This window comes from Entelurus aequoreus, linkage group LG01 (assembly GCF_033978785.1).
Source record: "Entelurus aequoreus isolate RoL-2023_Sb linkage group LG01, RoL_Eaeq_v1.1, whole genome shotgun sequence".
Classification (NCBI taxonomy): domain Eukaryota; kingdom Metazoa; phylum Chordata; class Actinopteri; order Syngnathiformes; family Syngnathidae; genus Entelurus; species Entelurus aequoreus.
In genome coordinates, this window is record NC_084731.1 from 69,471,813 (window position 1) to 69,492,357 (window position 20,545).

Genomic DNA, 20,545 nt, shown 5'->3' on the forward strand with positions numbered 1-20,545 from the left:
AAGAACTTAGTCCGCGTATTTGTAGTTCCAGGCACTCCATCCTGTTTGCATTTGATCCATTTTTTTAAACGATTAATCACAGCAACAGATTATAATATCCCCAAAAGCAGTAAAGTTGTCACATTGTGTAAATGGTAAATAAAAGCAGGATACATGATTTGCAAATCCTTTTCAACGTATATTCAATTGAATAGACTGCAAAGACAAGATATTTCATGTTCACACTGGAAAACTGTTATTTTTTGCAAATATTAGCTAATTTGGAATTTGATGCCTGCAAAATGTTTCAAAAGAGGTGGCATAAGTGGCAAAAAAGACTGAGAAAGTTGAGGAACAGATGGGTGCCATGATTGGGTATAAAAGCAGCTTCCATGAAATGCTCAGTCATTCACAAACAAGGACGGGGCGAGGGTCACCACTTTGTCAACAAATGCCTGAGCAAATTGTTTAGGACCAACATTTCTCAACCAGCTATTGCAAGGAATTTAGGGATTTCACCATCTACGCTCTGTAATATCATCAAAAGGTTCAGAGAATCTGAAGAAATCACTGTATGTAAGCAGCAAGGCTGAAAACCAACATTGAATGACTGTGACCTTCGATCCCTCAGGCAGTACTGCATCAAAAAAAGCGACATCAGTGTGTAAAGGATATCACCACATGGGCTCAGGAACACTACCGAAAACCACTGTCAGTATCTACAGTTGGTCACTACATCTGTAAGCGCAAGTTAAAACTCTACTATGCAAAGCCAAAGCCTTGTATCAACAACACCCAGATATGCCGCCGGCTTCGCTTAACCCGAGCTCATCTAAGATGGACTGATGCAAAGTGGAAAAGTGTTCTGTGGTCTGACGAGTCTACATTTCAAATTGTTTTTGGAAACTGTGGACGTAGTGTCCTCCGGGCCAAAGAGAAAAAGAACCATTTGGATTGTAATAGGCGCTAAGTTCAAAAGCCAGCATCTGTGATGGTATTGGGGTGTATTATAACTTACACATCTGTGAAGACACCAATAATGCTGAAAGGTACATACAGGTTTTGGAGAAACATATGTTGCCATCCAAGCAATGTTATCATGGACGCTAGGGGTGTAACGGTACGTGTATTTGTATTGAACCGTTTCGGTACGGGGGTTTCGGTTCGGTTCGTAGGTGTACCGAACGAGTTTCCACATGGACATATTAAGTAGCGTGCCTCACGTTGTGTAAACAATGCACACCGAGGCACAACACACGGCATGCTAGCAGAGACGGCACTACGATAGACTGACCCTACGTCCTCTTTTCACTGAACACGTCCTCTTTTGCGAGGCTGTCCGGACGGAGTTTCTTAAATGTTTTAAATATCCGGCATTTTTAGTTAGGGTTGCGTGTATTTTCAATGTATGTTCAGGGTTAAGAAGGGGTTAAAAACAAAACAAATTGTGCGCGCAGCAGCATTCGTGAGGGAGGGGCAGAGACAGAGAGAGAGCGAGAGAGTTATGATAAACGTGCATGCGTCGCCAGGCTCTGCTTTTTATCCATAGATTTATCAGATTTAATTTTTTATTATCTATAGCAGGGGTGTCAAAAGTTTGCCCTGGAGGCCATTTGCGGCCCACAGCTAATGTTTTAAAAGGCCCACGGCACATTCTAAAAATACTATTAAAATAAACAAAAACATAACAAAAGTGACATAAAAAAGCTTAAAGGTGAAATGTAATTTAGAAAAAGTTGCAATGTTGACTGATAAAACAAAGCTGTTTTTTTTCCTTTCAAACTGTCATTGCTCAAAACATAATATTGAATCAAAATCAATGTTATTATGAATTATTGACCTATCCAAGGTTCCGATTACTTCACATCAAATATTCCACTAAGAAAAATATTTTTGGTTGAAGATTTTGCAAATTTGGTAAATAAATAACCAAAAAATTTATATTTTGTTTTCTTACTGTACCAAAAATGAACCGAACCGTGACCTCTAAACCGAGGTACGTACCGAACCGAAATTTTTGTGTACCGTTACACCCCTAACGGACGCCCCTGCTTATTCAAGCAAAACAATGCCAGGCCACGTGTTACAACAGCATGGCTTCATAGTAAAAGAGTGCGGGTACTAGACTGGCCAGCCTGTAGTCCAGACCGGTCTCCCATTGAAAATTAAAAATTGGTATCCTCAGTTCCCAAACGTTTACTGAGTGTTGTTAAAAGAAAAGGCCATGTAACACAGTGGTAAAAATGCCCCTGTGCCAACTTTTTTGCAATGTGTTGCTGCCATTAAATTCTAAGTTCATGATTATTTGCAAAAAAAAAATTAAGTTTCTCAGTTTGAACATTAAATATCTTGTCTTTGCAGTCTATTCAATTGAATATAAGTTGAAAAGGATTTGCAAATCTTTGTATTCTGTTTTTATTTACAAATTACACAACATGCCAACTTCACTGGTTTTGGGTTTCGTAGATCACAGCTGTTTTTTAATAATCAAATAGTTGTGTCAGTTACTATGGTGGCTACTTTTCTCTTAATCAAGAGAGTTGTTTATTCCGGAACAATGCACATAAAGAACAATCGGATTTACAGATTTCAAATGAGCCAGATTATAGCATATTTGCCCATTTACGTCTGTAGTCCCAAGACATGAAAACAAAAACACAAAAGGACAATAAAACATTACATTGTCAAAAATACAGACACAAACAATAAAAACAAAACAGTAAAAGTGACGGCATGACTGGGAATTTTTAACAAACTATTTGAGATGCTTTTTAAAAGTGTAAAAAGTAGGACATTCTCCAATATTACTGGGTAGTCTGTTCCAGAAATGACTGACAAACAGAAGTATTTGTCCAAAGGTTGTTTTTCAGCTCTGTCAGTCCTCAGTTTAATATACGTGAAGGGTGGCGGTGGAGCGTGTCCATGAAGAACTTTATAAAGTAAACAGCTTTTTTAAAATTGAAGAACATTAGCATGTTATATTTTACCAAAACGTTACACTGATGGAATGACAGACTTTTGAACAAGGATTTTTATAGACTTTTGTCATTAGCATTTCTATGGGTTTTTCCAGTGAGCTACCAGGTTGTGATGCAGTAATCTATGCGGGAAAATATTGTTGTGTGAATGTCCAAGTATTCACACAAATAAGATTCTACACCAAAAAAAAAACATGTATTATTATTATTTATTTTTATTATATGTGTGAATGTCCAAGCATTCACACAAATAAGATTCTACATCAAAAAACGTATATTTATTATTATTAATATTATCATTATTATTATTATATGTGTGAATGTCCAAGCATTCACACAAATAAGATTCTACACCAAAAAACATATTATTATTAATATTAATATTATTATATGTCTGAATGTCCAAGCATTCACACAAATAAGAGTCTACACCAAAAAACATGTTTATTATCATTTATATTATTATTATTATTATATGTGTGAATGTCCAAGCATTCACACAAATAAGATTCTACACCAAAAAAACATTTATTTATTATTATTATTATTATTATCATTATATGTGTGAATGTTCAAACATTCACACACATAAGATTCTACACCAAAAAAACATCTATTTATTATTATTCTGCAGTAAAACTTTGGCGCACTTCACAGCCCCACAGTTTTCATCCGTTCGGACCTGTTCAAGTAACAAAACGTTCGGCTCCATCAGGAATGGTGAGCTTCCCAAAATAAAAATAAAATAAAAAATCTCAGATTACCCATTTTTTTTGGTCAATTTGTCCATTGAATACGAATGGGCCACTTTTCGAACTTGCACAATTCCCACATTTCTCAACCGATTCAACCGTTCCACACACTATACTCAACTTGGACAATCAAACTACCATTTTTCAAGTTAAAAAAAATTCATCAAATTTTCCAAAGCCCTATTTTTACATCTTCCCGGAAAGTTTTCACACTCCACATTTGTCAACCGTTTTAGACCATTCCACCTTCAAAACATTCTTCTTAATTGCAACAACAACCATTTTTCTTTTAGTACAAATTCACGGTTTTCCCAAAATGTCAAAATACCCATTTAAATTCAAACTGTTACTACGTCAATCCTATTTCAACTGTTTTGAAAAAGTCCAAAACCAACATTCATATCATCTACGATAATTGTTGTTCATCCATCCATTTTATACCGCTTGTCCCTTTCGGGGTCTCAGCTGCACACAGGCGGAAGGCGGGGTACACCCTGGACAAGTCGCCACCTCATCACAGAGCCAACAGATAGACAGACAACATTCACACTCACATACTAGGGCCAATTTAGTGTTGCCAATCAACCTATCCCCAAGTGCATGTCTTTGGAAGTGTGAGAAAGCCGGAGTACCCGGAGGGCACCCACGCAGTCACGGGGAGAACATGCAAACTCCACACAGAAAGATCCCGAGCCCAGGATTGAACTCAGGACCTTCGTACTGTGAGGCACATGCACTAACCCCTGTTTCACCGTGCTGCCCGGACAATTGTTGTATTACCTATATTTTCAAAAATTCCAGTTTTTCACGAAATCCCCAAAGTCCTAGGAAATTCCCACTCAAATGAATGGACATACTCATAGTTCTACAATGCCCTAAATTCTCAAAATGTTGCCAATTTACTCAATTCCGACCTTTCAACCATCAACCCACACTGCTCTTCACATATGTCCAATGCAAAACATTTTGTCCTTTTCCCAAAATTCCCGGTAATTTCCTCCACATTGACAGTGAAGAGGAATCATACAATGGACTGCATATCCCACATTTCTCACCCGATTTGAACCTTTCCCACATCCACACACTCCACTCTGTTCCACTCGCGTGTATCAGCGACTGCCGCACGTATGGCAATCACACTACTGGAACTGAACATTCTAGTTGAGTGTAAAAACATCTTAGCAGCCTTGATTGTCAGTGAAGGTCTGATTTGTTTAAAATGATGCAGACTGAACTTGATTCTTTTTGCTGTGAGTTTGATTAGTGTTTTTTTTTAAAGAAAGTGTGGCCGTGAGGTACTTGAACTCCTCTACAATATCAAGCTCAACATCCCACAAGAACACACTGAACCACTTGAGTTTTTTGGGGTTTTTTTGTGAACACTTAAAGGGAAACTTCGGTTTTTTTCAACCTGGGCCCTGTTTTCATAATTTTTTCTGTATATGTGAGTGCTGGATAAAACTTTTTTGAGGTCGCGCCAGTATTGAGCAGGGCAGGCAGCCTCCAGCCCAGCTAACGCTCGTACACAGGGCAACTGGCTCTCGTCAAAATTCGGCCTATAAACATGCATTTTTTTCACACTGACAGGCTCAGATAGTTACAATGAGTGTCCGACAACATACTAGAAAGGAGAAATTAACGTATGTCTCTACCTTTAGCTGGAGATCGCTGTGTGTTGTGAGCTGTGTCCAAATCTCACCACGCTACAAATCTCGTTCCGAAATCTCGCGATAACTCGCGACAAAACACCGGTGGAAAAACAGTTACCTGACTGAGGTGAAGAGAGATGACTGAAGTGATTTTCTGTTGGATTACCGAAGACTGTTATTTTAGTTTTATAGTGGAGGCAGAAAATCACTTCAGTCATCTCTCTTCACCTCAGTCAGGTAACTGTTTTTCCACCGGTGTTTTGTCGCGAGTTATCGCGAGATTTCGGAACGAGATTTGTAGCGTGGTGAGATTTGGACACAGCTCACAACACACAGCGATCTCCAGCTAAAGGTAGAGACATACGTTAATTTCTCCTTTCTAGTATGTTGTCGGACACTCATTGTAACTATCTGAGCCTGTCAGTGTGAAAAAAATGCATGTTTATAGGCCGAATTTTGACGAGAGCCAGTTGCCCTGTGTACGAGCGTTAGCTGGGCTGGAGGCTGCCTGCCCTGCTCAATACTGGCGCGACCTCAAAAAATGTTTTATCCAGCACTCACATATACAGAAAAAATTATGAAAACAGGGCCCAGGTTGAAAAAAACCGAAGTTTCCCTTTAAATGAAGGATACTTAAATCTTAACTTGATCCACATTGATCGTTTTTTGTATGCACATTTTACACAAAGAGCCTCATACCGCCATACAAATATAACTTGTGTGCCTCATTCAGTTAACATCTTTTATGTGCATTTTTAACATCAAAACATTCCAAAAAAGGTAATTCTTCTACAGATTTTTGCCATTTCCAGTTGTTGCTCTGGAACCAGTTGGTCCTAGATATTTCATCTTTCAAACTTTACCCAGACAGATTAGACATATGGAGGATGCTACATTTGGAAGCGTTTAGGTGACCAAGATGATCCTTTTCCATTGACAACTTTAGCATGGGTCCCAAATTCAAACACAACTAGTTAGCATGTGATTTTTTTTTTTTAAATAATAGATTTTACAATTAAAAAAATAACTAGTAATTCTGTAATATTACCAGAATATGTACAATGGTTTTACACCAAATTACTGTAAATTAAAAAACTGTTTTTACATTAAAATTCTGGTGACTGAGCTGCTACTTTTTTACTGTAAAATCTACGTTCCCCTTTTTCACAGTGACTTTTTTCAGTGCTATAAATTGAAAAACAGTACCGCTGTTATTTTTACGGCAAAATTCTGGCGACTTTTTACCGTAAAATCTACGTTCCCTTTTTTTTTTTTTTTACAGTGCATTACTGTAAATGACAAAAACGGTATCACACTAGAGAAATTACATTTGGCAGCCATCCTTTGGTGTGCCAAGTAAAATGACACGACCGGCCAAATGAGGCCCACGGGCCCCACTTTGGGCATCCCTGGTGTAGATGAAGTCAGGAATGTTTGCATGGTGTTCTTACAATAAAATGGAAGCAGTTGGTACCTGTTTGCGGGTATTTCAGGAACCATCACTTGCGGAGAGGCGGCGTTTGAGGACGTGGACTCCGCCTCCTTCCCTTTCTTTTTGTCCGCCTTGCTGTCGCCCTCAGACTTCCTGCCTTTCTTGGGCGTAGCAGGACCGTCCGTGTAGGCGCTGCGTCCTCGACCGGCCCTCCCTCGGCTGCCCACCACGCGCCCTTCGTTCTCCTCGTCGGAGGCGGCGTCCTGGCCGGCGGGCGAGTGAGTCTCGCAGAACGCAGTCTTCTTCACGGAGAAGGTGGTCCCGTTGACGCCGGTCTCTCGCACCGGGTCGATCTTCATGAAGAGGCCGGCGCGCTGGGCACAGGTGACGTGGAAGGCGGTGTAGCAGTTGGCCTTGTGGCACTGGATGGATGCCCCGCGGCCCTTCTGCTTGCATAGGTAGCAGGTGAGTTTCCAGCGCGCCGGGGGAATGTTGTTGACGCCTTCCACCGGTTCCAGGAAGACGGTGTTGGCGAAGCAGACTTCAGGGATCCAGATGGCGCAGACCACGTGCGCCCAGCGGCTGTCGCTGGTTTGCTTGAAGGCGCCGCCTCTGTTGGGGCACAGGACGCAGTCCACGGGTTTCTGCGGGGACTGAAGGCAGCAGCGGCACAGCCACTGTCCCTCGGGGATGTAGGGCACGCCGTAGCACTCCTGGTGCACGGCCAGGTTGCAGGCATCGCAGAAGAGGATGACGTTGCTGTTCAGGCACTCGTCGTCTAGGCACACGCAGCAGAAGGCGTCGTCGTCGATGGCATTCTGAGAAGGCACGCGGGTGCGCGCTTCCCTGTACGCCTCGTCCTCCAGGCGGTCCACCAGCAGCTCGAAGGTGTCCGGCGAGAGTGCGGAGCAACCCTCCGCCGTCCGTCCGGCGTTGACCATCTCCAGCCAGGCGGCGTCCTCTTCGTCCATGTCGTACTCCGCCACGGCTTCCTGCTCCTCTGGGGAGCGTTCAATGTAGCGATAGTACCCAGTGGGCAGAGGGGGCGCCTCCACGGGGGTGAACGTCTCCACCACACGAAAAGAAGGCTCAGGGAGCGCCGCCGAGTGATTGTGCATCGCCTTCGGCTTTTCCGGCGTTGGCGCTCCAGCGCAGTGGTTCTTTGAGGGTGGCGGCGACTTAAAAGGCGTTTTACATTTGGAGTCTTTCCGGCGGCCACGCGGCATGACGGCTTTGCTGACAGCCAGCAGGGCGCTGACGGGAGGGGACGGCTGTTCGCTGTTCTCCTTATTGCTGTTACACTCGCTGATGTCCTGCGCCGTCATCTCGTCCTCGGCAACGACCACCAGAGGCTCCAAAACGGAGATGCGGTGAAGGCGGCCGTCCAGCTCTACCTCCACCACCTTCTGGGCCTGGGCGTAGCTCAGCGTCTCTCTGCTCGGGGATGCTTTGAGGCCGTAGGGAGATGGTGATCGCTGGCGGGCACCACCGCCGGCTGGTGTCTCCACCGACTCCCTAGCATCCTCACCGCTTCCTGCGGCCAAATGGCCTTTTCGGCGTGGCTTCCTCATAGGCCGGCGATCACACGGTGCCTCCTGGTCATTGGCAACAAACCACAATGAACGCCATTATTACACAACATGACACAAAGGCCTATTGTTAGCACACAATAAGTTAAAAAAAGGTTGGAAATGTTGATAGGAATAAGACGCAGCACAACCAAGTCATAACACCACAAATCTATGTCAAAATTACAAAATATTTTGTACTAAGGCTAGGCCGACAAACGATATCAATATATATCACCATAGACACGTAATGATATCAATGGAAAATGCGTTCAATAAAAAGGTAATTTTATATGTATATATATATATATATATATATATATATATATATATATATATATATATATATATATATATATATATATTACACAAAAAATTTGGTTCGGTACGTACCTCGGTTTAGAGGTCACGATTCGGTTCATTTTCGGTACAGTAAGAAAACAACAAAATATAAATGTTTTGGTTATTTATTGGCAGCACGGTGGCAGAGGGGTTAGTGCGTCTGCCTCACAATACGAAGGTATTGAGTAGTCGTGAGTTAAATCCCGGGCTCGGGATCTTTCGGTGTGGAGTTTGCATGTCCTCCCCGTGACTGCGTGGGTTCCCTCCGGGTACTCCGGCTTCCTCGCCACCTCCAAAGACATGCACCTGGGGATAGGTTGATTGGCAACACTAAATTGGCCCTAGTGTGTGAATGTGAGTGTGAATGTTGTCTGTCTATCTGTGTTGGCCCTGCGATGAGGTGGCGACTTGTCCAGGGTGTACCCCGCCTTCCGCCCGATTGTAGCTGAGATAGGCTCCAACGCCCCCCACGACCCAGAAAATGGATGGTTATTTATTTACCAAATTTGCAAAATCTTCCACCAAAAATATTTTTCTTAGTAGAATATTTGATGTGAAGTAATTGGAACCTTGGATAGGTCAATAATTCATAATAACATTGATTTTGATTCAATATTATGTTTTGAGCAATGACAGTTTGAAAGAAAAAAAAACAGCTTTGTATTATTAGTCAACATTGCAACTTTTTCTAAATTACATTTCACCTTTAAGCTTTTTTATTTCACTTTTGTTATGTTTTTGTTTATTTTAATATAATTTTTAGAATGTGCCGTGGGCCTTTAAAACATTAGCTGTTGGACGCAAATGGCCTCCGGGGCACACTTTTGACACCCCTGCTATAGATAATAAAAAATTAAATCTGATAAATCTATAGATAAAAAGCCGAGCCTTGCGACGCATGCATGTTTATCATAACTCTCTCGCTCTCTCTGTCTCTGCCCCTCCCTCACGATTGCTGCTGCGCGCACAATTTGTTTTGTTTTTAACCCCTTCTTAACCCTGAACCTACATTGAAAATACACGCAACCCTAACTCAAAATGCCGGACATTTGAGGCATTTAAGAAACTCCGTCCGGACAGCCCCGCAAAAGAGGACATGTCCGGTGAAAAAAGGACGTATGGTCAGTCTATCGTAGTGTGTTGTGCCTCGGTGTGCATTGTTTACACAACGTGCAGCACGCTACTTAATATGTTCATGTGGAAACTCGTTCGGTACACCTACGAACCGAACCAAAACCCCCGTACCGAAACGGTTCAATACAAATACACGTACCGTTACACCCCTAATATATATATATATATATACACACAGTATATACAAACCCCGTTTCCATATGAGTTGGGAAATTGTGGTAGATGTAAATATAAACGGAATACAATGATTTGCAAATCATTTTCAACCCATATTCAGTTGAATGAATATGCTACAAAGACAACATATTTGATGTTCAAACTGATAAACATTTTTTTTTTTTTTGCAAATAATCATTAACTTTAGAATTTGATGCCAGCAACACGTGACAAAGAAGTTGGGAAAGGTGGCAATAAATACTGATAAAGTTGAGGAATGCTCATCAAACACTTATTTGGAACATCCCACAGGTGAACAGGCAAATTGGGAACAGGTGGGTGCCATGATTGGGTATAAAAGTAGATTCCATGAAATGCTCCTAACCTAACCTAACCTATCCCATAACCCCAAAGGGTCGTTGGGGCACCACAGACGATCTGTTGACCAGCTCTCTCCATCCCTCTCTGTCCTCAGCAGCTCTCATTGCCTCGGTGAGTTTCAGGTGAGTCCATTCTCCGATGTTATCTTCCCATCTTTTCTTTTGTCTCCCTCGTCTCCTGCCACCTTGTACGGTGCCTTGCAGGATTGTTTTTGCAAGGCCTGAGGATCTGGTGATGTGTCCGTACCACCTCAGTTTCCGCTTTATGACCGTGGTGAGCAGGTCATCATGTGGGCCGATGGCTTGGCTGATCTTTTGCCGGACTTCTTCGTTTGTGACATGTTGGGTGTAGGAGATACCCATGAGTCTTCTGTAGCATCTCATCTCCATGTTCTGAATTCTTTTCTGCAGCTCTGCTGTAAGGGTCCATGTTTCACAGGCGTAAAGGAAGATCGACATTACAAGTGAGCGCTGTAATCTCACCTTTGATGCCAGACTGATGTTTGTGTCTTTCCATATGGGTTTGAGTTTTGCCAGGGCAGCAGTTGTTTGAGCACTCCTGGCAAGGACTTCCCGTTTGGATCCTTCATCGGACACGATTGCACCGAGGTACTTGAAGCTTGACACCGTGTCCAGTGCCTGTCCATTGACTTTGATGTCTGAGCGGATGCCATTTTTGTTGTTGGTCATCATTTTGGTCTTTTCAGCATGGATTTCCATTCCGTAGGCTCGGGAGGTGGTATCAAGCCTTTCAACTAGACTGGCAAGTTCTCTTTCTTCTCCAGCTAGCCCATCGATATCATCTGCAAAACGGAGGTTGGTGATTGGTCTGCCTCCAATGCTGACAGTTCCTTCATGATCTGCTAGGGCATCCGTCATGATACGCTCCAGAAAGATGTTGAAGAGAATGGGAGAGGGAAGGCATCCTTGGCGCACTCCAATTGTTGTCCTGAACCAGTCTCCGATAGCGCCGTTGTAGAGAACTGCGCTGGTAGCTTTATTGTACAGATGTTGAATGACTCTGACAAGGTTAGGACTGGTGTTGTATTTCCTCATGGTTGCCCACAGTGCAGCATGCCATACCCGGAAGGCTTTCTTAAAGTCTACAAACACATGGTAAAGGTGTTGTTGATGCTGCAGATGTCTCTCACAAATGATTCTCAAGTTGAAAATCTGTTCTGTGGTGCTCCGCCCTGCTCTAAATCCAGCCTGTTCTTCAGCTATGATCAGTTCAGCTTGGGGTTTTAACCTATTTAGTATTATTTTCAGTAGGACTTTGCTGGGATGGCTAATAAGACTGATGGTGCGGTAGTTTTGGCACAGTTGGAGATTGCCTTTTTTCGGAAGTGTGATGATAAGTGACTGGGTCCATGATGTAGGCCACTCACCACTCTGCCAGATTTTGTTGCACAGGATGGTGAGGGTGTCGATCATGGCTTCTCCCCCTGCTTGTACGAGCTCAGCTGGGATGGGCTGCTTTTCCTTTTTTCAGTGCTCGGATTGCTGCCTCAACTTCTTCACGGAGGATGGGGAGTGTGTCTTCATCCTCTGTGGGTTGAGGACATGTCAGGATTGTTGGATCTCCGCGTGCCGTGTGGTTGTAGAGCTCAGAGCAGTATTCTGTCCACCTGTCTAGGATCTTCTGTTCTTCCGCTAGGCAATCACCGGTCTTGCTCTGGATTGCAGAGACTCTGGTTTGTTTTGCTCTTGTTAGCTCCTTAACAGTTTGATATGCCTTCTTGGTGTTGTTGTTGGCATTCAGGCTGTTCTCTATTTCTTGGCACTTTCCCTCAATCCAGTTCTGTTTTGCTGACTGCATGCCTTTCTTGATGCTCTTATTGATTACTCTATAAGCATCAGATCCTTCAGGTGAGTTCTTACTCTTCTTAAGGGCTCTCCGCTTGTCACACAAGTCTAGCAGTTCATTAGTGACCCAAGGTTTCTTCTTTGGGTGGAGTTTGCCAAGGATCTCAGTGGCTGTTTCGGTTATGACTTTGTTCAACGTGATGGTCATGCTATTGACATCAATTTCTTTTGCACCTAGATTGATCAGTGGTGCAAACCCCCCTCCTATCCTTGTCTTGAAGACTTCTGCCACCTCAGGGTCTCGCAGTTTGTCCAGATCGAACTTCATTCTAGTGCACTTAGAGCTTTTGATCTTCTTCAAGCGAAGGTGAAAGGACATCAGGACGAGGTCATGGTCACTCCCAATGTCTGCTTTTGGAAAGCTGCGCGTCCTGCCAGTATTGACGCTTGAGCGAAAGCGCTTCTTGACCAAGATGTAATCGATCTGGTTGTGGTACACTCCACCGCGACTGTGCCAGGTCCATCGTCTGGAGGCCTTATGGGGGCCAAGTGTGTTCGCCAGCAACAGATTGTTGTACCTGGCAAACTCCAAGAGCCTTAGGCCTCTATCGTTGGTCTCGCTGTTGCTGTATGGACCACATGTGTCTTTCCAGTTGTTATAAGCATCCTCTCCAACCTTCGCATTCCAGTCTCCTTGTACAATAAGGATGTCCTTCTTTGGAGTTTTATCTAGGACTGCTTGTACTTCATCGTAAAAATCCTCCACCTCACTGTCGTCATACGTGGATGTTGGGGCATAGGCCTGAATGATGGTGATGTTAAATGGATTTGCTCTCAATCGAATGGTAATGAGTCTGCTTGAGACTGGCCGGCAGCCCATGACAGTGTCCTTAATGTCTTTGCGAACAAGGAAACCAACACCATACTGGTGTTTGTCTTCCTTGCCACTGAAATAGAGCTTGTGGCCTACGTCAGTTGATGTTTCACCGAATCCTTTCCAGCGTAGCTCGCTGATGCCTAAGATATTCCAGTGGTATTGATCCATTTCGTGGGCTAGCTCTTCTAGTTTCCCATCAGCAGTTAGTGTCCTTACATTCCAGGTTCCCACAACTAAATTGTCTCTAGTGCGGAATCTGCAGAGTTTTCCAGTAGTAAATTTTCCACCTCCGTCCTGGTGGACAACGGTAGGCGCGGTCCTTGTTGACCCGGGCGACGACCGAGCCGGTATGGGTAAAGCAGTAGTCGTCATCATGTGGTGTGTCTTGGGCAATATAAACCTGGCGGCGCCCATCCCTCTCCAGGTTGGATGCAGTTTAATGTCGTACCCAGGACAATACAGTTTAATGTCGTACCCAGGACATGCTCAGTCATTCACAAACAAGGATGGGGCGAGGGTCACCACTTTGTCAACAAATGCGTGAGCAAATTGTTGAACAGTTTAAGAAAAACCTTTCTCAACCAGCTATTGCAAGGAATTTAGGGATTTCACCATCTACGCTCCGAAATATCATCAAAGGGTTCAGAGAATCTGGAGAAATCACTGCACGTAAGCAGCTAAGCCCGTGACCTTCGATCCCTCAGGCTGTACTGCATCAACAAGCGACATCAGTGTGTAAAGGATATCACAACATGGGCTCAGGAACACTTCAGAAACCCACTGTCAGTAACTACAGTTGGTCGCTACATCTGTAAGTGCAAGTTAAAACTCTCCTATGCAAGGCGAAAACCGTTTATCAACAACACCCAGAAACGCCGTCGGCTTCGCTGGGCCTGAGCTCATCTAAGATGGACTGATACAAAGTGGAAAAGTGTTCTGTGGTCTGACGAGTCCACATTTCAAATTGTTTTTGGAAACTGTGGACGTCGTGTCCTCCGGACCAAAGAGGGAAAGAACCATCCGGATTGTTATAGGCGCAAAGTTGAAAAGCCAGCATCTGTGATGGTATGGGGGTGTATTAGTGCCCAAGACATGGGTAACTTACACATCTGTGAAGGCGCCATTAATGCTGAAAGGTACATACAGGTTTTGGAGCAACATATGTTGCCATCCAAGCAACGTTACCATAGACGCCCCTGCTTATTTCAGCAAGACAATGCCAAGCCACGTGTTACATCAACGTGGCTTCATAGTAAAAGTGTGCGGGTACTAGACTGGCCTGTCTGTAGTCCAGACCTGTCTCCCATTGAAAATGTGTGGCGCATTATGAAGCCTAAAATAGCACAACGGAGACACCCGGACTGTTGAACAACTTAAGCTGTACATCAAGCAAAAATGGGAAAGAATTCCACCTGAGAAGCTTAAAAAATGTGTCTCCTCAGTTCCCAAACGTTTACTGAGTGTTGTTAAAAGGAAAGGCCATGTAACACAGTGGTGAACATGCCCTTTCCCAACTACTTTGGCACGTGTTGCAGCCATGAAATTCTAAGTTAATTATTATTTGCAAAAAAAAAATTAAGTTTATGAGTTTGAACATCAAATATCTTGTCTTTGTAGTGCATTCAATTGAATATGGTTTGAAAAGGATTTGCAAATCATTGTATTCCGTTTATATTTACATCTAACACAATTTCCCAACTCATATGGAAACGGGGTTTGTAGTAACATCACTATGAGCCCGTTGACCTTCTAGAAACAAACTGCAGCTCAGCTCGCTCGCAGTCCTGGCTTGAGGTGAAGGCTAATTAGCTTTTAGCGTAACGTTAGCTCATTTTGCGGTGTGTATGTGTGTGTTAGCTCATTGTGTGTGTGTGATAAAAATCTACTACAGGCTTCCCAAATGCTGTAATAAATTAAGCATGATGAGTTGACTTGAAACTGTTTAATGTTGCACTTTTTATATGTAGAAGAAAAGTTTTGTCATTTTATTTAATCTGAGCAACAACTTGAGGAAGTTTAATGTTGATTAACGTGGGCAGAATTATTATAGTGTTCCCAATGTTAAAAGGATAAAGCCATTGTTTACAAATTTGGTAAATAAATAACCAAATAATTTATATTTTATTGTTTTCTTACTGTACCGAAAATGAACCGAACCGTGACCTCTAAACCGAGGTACGTACCGAACCGGAATTTTTGTGTACCGTTACACCCCTAATGTGTGTGTGTGTATATATATATATATTTCCATACATATATGTATATACACTGTATATACACACACATATACATATATATATATATATATATATATATATATATATATATATATATATATATATATATATATATATATATATATATATATATATATATATATATATATATGTATATCCATCCATCCATTTTCTACCGCTTGTCCCTTTTGGGGTCGCTGGAGCCTATCTCAGCTACAATCGGGCAATATATATATATATATATATATATATATATATATATATATATATATATATATTGCCCGATTGTAGCTGAGATAGGCTATCTCAGCTACAATCGGGCAATATATATATATATATATATATATATATATATATATATATATATATATATATATATATATATATATATATATATATATATATATATATATATATATTGCCCGATTGTAGCTGAGATAGGCTCCAGCGACCCCCCGCGACCCCAAAAGGGACAAGCGGATACTATGTATATATATATATATATATATATATATATATATATATATATATATATATATATATATATATATATATATATATATATATATATATATACACATATATAGAACCTTTATTTAACCAGATAAGAAAACCCATTGAGATCAAGATCTCTTTCACAAGGGTGACCTGGCCAAGAGGTCAACAGCACATGTCACAGAGCAGTTTCAAAAATAATACATTAAGACATACATTTTAAAATACATAAGAGAACTGTAAAACAACAGAGATTTACATCTTTAAAAACACAGGCACTGTGCAAAAGTCTCTCGCTGTTTGTCCCTCAGGACAGAACGGAAGGCTCCAAATGGAAGTAGTTCTGTAAGTTTCAGTTTAGTCTGCAATGCATTCCATGCCATAGGTGCAGCAATGCCAAAAGCTCTTTTGCCAAATTCAGTCCGTACATGAGGAACAGTTAAGACATACAAATTGTTAGAACGTAATGCGTAAGAGCTGCTTTTTCTTTGTAACAGAGTACACAAGTATGGAGGTATTAAACCTAAAAGAGCCTTATAAATGATAGTCAGCCAATGTGTGTATCTGCGTGCACTCAATGAAGATAAGTCTGAATTCATATACAGTTGACAATGGTGGGTGAGACTACGACAGCCAGTAACAAATCTTAGTGCTGAATGAAAAACAGTGTCCAAGGACTGGAGGCATTTAGATGAAGCACTAAAATAAAGCACGTCTCCATAATCAATTACAGGCAAGATAGTTGCTGTCACCAATTTCTTTCTGACTTTAGGAGAGAAGCAGTTTTTATTTCTAAAAAAGAAACCAAGCTTTACCCTAAGCTTAGAGACCAAGTTGTTAATATGGGCTTTAAATGAAAGCTCCTGATCAAGAGTAAAACCCAAGTACTTGTAATTTAAGACCTGCTCTATAGGGTTTCCATTTGATGTTACAATATTTGGAATATTTTCCAGTAGCACCCTTGAATGAGAGAAAACCATTACCTTGCTTTTATCTGTATTTAAAACCAATTTAAGATCAAATAAGCGAGCCTGGATGACATCAAAAGCAGCTTGTAAAAACTCAAAAGCCTGAGTGATGGAGGTTGAACAGCAATAAATAATGGTGTCGTCTGCATAAAAATGGTACATTGCCTTTGACAAATTATTACAAAGATTATTTATGTAGATAGAAAATAAAATGGGCCCCAGCACTGAGCCTTGTGGAACGCCTTTGGTAATGTCCAGTAATGAAGAGGTGGTCCCAGCCACCTGTACACGTTGTGTTCTGCTGGAGAGATAGTCTGTGAACCAAGCAGCTGCATTTTTAGATAATCCAACGTGATGTATATATATATATACACATATATATATATACATACATACATATATGCATGTATGTATATGTGTATATATATATATATATATATATATGTATATATATATATATATATATGTATATATATATATATATATATGTATATATATATATATATATATGTATATATATACACATATATATATATATATAAATAAATGTATGTATGTATGTATCTATACTGTATATATGTATGTATGTATCTATACTGTATATATGTATGTATGTATCTATACTGTATATATGTATGTATGTATTTGTGTGTATATATATATATATATATATATATATATATATATATATATATATATATATATATATATATATATATATATATATATATATATATATATGTGTATGTATGTATGTATCTATACTGTATATATGTATCTGTGTGTATATATAATATATATATATATATATATATATATATATATATATATATATATATATATATATATACATACATACATACATACATATATATATATATACATACATACATACATATAATGTACAGTCGCGATCAAAAGTTTACATACACTTGTAATGAACATAATGTCATGGCTGTCTTGAGTTTCCAATACTTTCTACAACTCTTATTTTTTTGTGATAGAGTGATTGGAGCACATAATTGTTGGTCACAAAAAACATTCATGAAGTATGGTTCTTTTATGAATTTATTATGGGTCTACTGAAAATGTGACCAAATCTGCTGGGTCAAAAAGGAGGATGACCTCCAAATTCTTCAGGACAACCTAAAGTCATCAGCCCGGAGGTTGGGTCTTGGGCGCAGTTGGGTGTTCCAACAGGACAATGACCCCAAACACAATGGCTAAATCAGGCTAGAATCAAGGTTTTCGAATGGCCTTCCCAAAGTCCTGATGTGTGGACAACGCAGAAGAAACAAGTCCATGTCAGAAAACAAACACATTTAGCTGAACTGCACCAATTTTGTCAAGAGGAGTGGTCAAAAATTCAACCAGAAGCTTGTGGATGGCTATAAAAGGCGCCTTATTGCAGTGAAACTTGCCAAGGGACATGTAAGAAAATATTAACATTGCTGTATGTATACTTTTGACCCAGCAGATTTGCTCACATTTTCAGTAGACCCATAATAAATTCATAAAAGAACCAAACTTCATGAATGATTTTTGTGACCAACAAGTATGTGCTCCAATCACTCTATCACAAAAAAATAAGAGTTGTAGAAATAATTTGGAAACTCAAGACAGTCATGACATTATGTTCTTTACAAGTGTATGTAAACTTTTGATCGCGACTGTATATATATTTATATATATATTAGGGCTGTGAATCTTTGGGTGTCCCACGATTCGATTCAAAATCGATTCTTGGGGTCCCGAAACGATTTTTTTTTTCAATTCAACACGATTCTCGATTCCAAAACGATTTTTTTTTTTTTTAATGAAAGCAATACACAACAATACCATAGTAATGCAATACAATTTCAAAACCAAACCCGACCCAGCAACATTCAGAATAGCAATAAACAGAGCAATTGAAGACACACAAACATGACACGGAACAATCTAAAAGTAGTGAGACAAAAATGAACATTATCAACAACAGTATCAATATTAGTAACAATTTCAACATAGCAGTGATTAAATATCCCTCATTGATATTATCATTACAAACATTAATTTAAAAAAAAATTACAAAAAATTAACAATAGTGTCACAGTGGCTTACACTTGCATCGCATCTCATAAACTAAATGTCTAATGATAATGTCAGAGGGATTTTTAATCACTGCTATGTTGAAATTGTAACTAATATTGATACTGTTGTTGATAATATTCATTTTTGTTTCACTACTTTTGGTTTGTTCTGTGTCGTGTTTGTGTCTCCTCTCAATTGCCCTGTTTATTGCAGTTCTGAGTGTTGCTGGGTCGGGTTTGGTTTTGGAATTGGATTGCATTGTTATGGTATTGCTGTGTATTTTTTTGTTGGATTGATTAATTTAAAAATAAATAAAAAATTTAAAAAAAAAAAAAATCTAAAAAAAAAAAAATCGATTTTTAAATTTGATTAATTTAAAAAAAATAAAAATAAAATAAAATTTTAATAAATAAAAATACATACATTTTTTAAAAATGAGAATCGATTCTGAATCGCACAACGTGAGAATCGCAATTCGAATTCGAATCGATTTTTTCCCACACCCCTAATATATATATATATATATATATATATATATATATATATATATATATATATATATATATATATATATATATATATATATATATATATATATATATATATATATGTAGGGACGGCGTGGCGAATTTGGTAGAGTGGCCGGGCCAGCAATCGGAGGGTTGCTGGTTACTGGGGTTCAATCCCCACCTTCTACCATCCTAGCCACGTCCGTTGTGTCCTTGGGCAAGACACTTCACCCTTGCTCCTGATGGGTGCTGGTAGCGCCTTGCATGGCAGCTCCCTCCATCAGTGTGTGAATGGGTGAATGTGGAAATACTGTCAAAGCGCTTTGAGTACCTTGAAGGTAGAAAAGCGCTATACAAGTATAACCCATTTATCATTATCATTTATATATATATATATATATATATATATATATATATATATATATATATACAGTATATATGTTGGCCCTGTGATGAGGTGGGTTTGTATATATATATATATATATATTATATACAAACCCTGTTTCCATATGAGTTGGGAAATTGTGTTACATGTAAATATAAACGCAATACAAGGATTTGCAAATCCTTTTCAACCCATATTCAATTGAATGCACTACAAAGACAAAATATTTGATGTTCAAACTCATAAAGCTTTATTTTTTTTTTGCAAATAATAATTAACTTAGAATTTCATGGCTGCAACACGTGCCTAAGTAGTTGGGAAAGGGCATGTTCACCACTGTGTTACATGGCCTTTCCTTTAAACAACACTCAGTAAACGTTTGGGAACTGAGGAGACACATTTTTTAAGCTTATCAGGTGGAATTCTTTCCCATTCTTGCTTGATGTACAGCTTAAGTTGTTCAACAGTCTCCGTTGTGGTATTTTAGGCTTCATAATGCGCCACACATTTTCAATGGGAGACAGGTCTGGACTACAGGCAGGCCAGTCTAGTACCCGCACTCTTTTACTATGAAGCCACGTTGATGTAACACGTGGCTTGGCATTGTCTTGCTGAAATAAGCAGGGGCGTCCATGGTAACGTTGCTTGGATGGCAACATATGTTGCTCCAAAACCTGTATGTACCTTTCAGCATTAATGGCGCCTTCACAGATGTGTAAATTACCCATGTCTTGGGCACTAATACACCCCCATACCATCACAGATGCTGGCTTTACAACTTTGCGCCTATAACAATCCGGATGGTTCTTTTCCTCTTTGGTCCGG

At 40.2% G+C, this 20,545-nt stretch overlaps 1 protein-coding gene across 6 annotated transcripts in view; it reads right to left on the bottom strand.

Moving 5' to 3' along the window:
• Positions 1 to 20,545, bottom strand: part of LOC133656334 (bromodomain and PHD finger-containing protein 3-like) — a 73,587-nt gene that overhangs the window by 42,563 nt on the left and 10,479 nt on the right. For all 6 annotated transcript variants that reach the window (XM_062057415.1, XM_062057400.1, XM_062057407.1 and 3 more), the window contains one exon: positions 6,833 to 8,385. In XM_062057415.1, coding sequence (XP_061913399.1) covers positions 6,833 to 8,361 — 1,529 coding nt within the window. In that variant the 5' untranslated portion in view covers positions 8,362 to 8,385. The remainder of the gene's footprint in view (positions 1 to 6,832; positions 8,386 to 20,545) is intronic.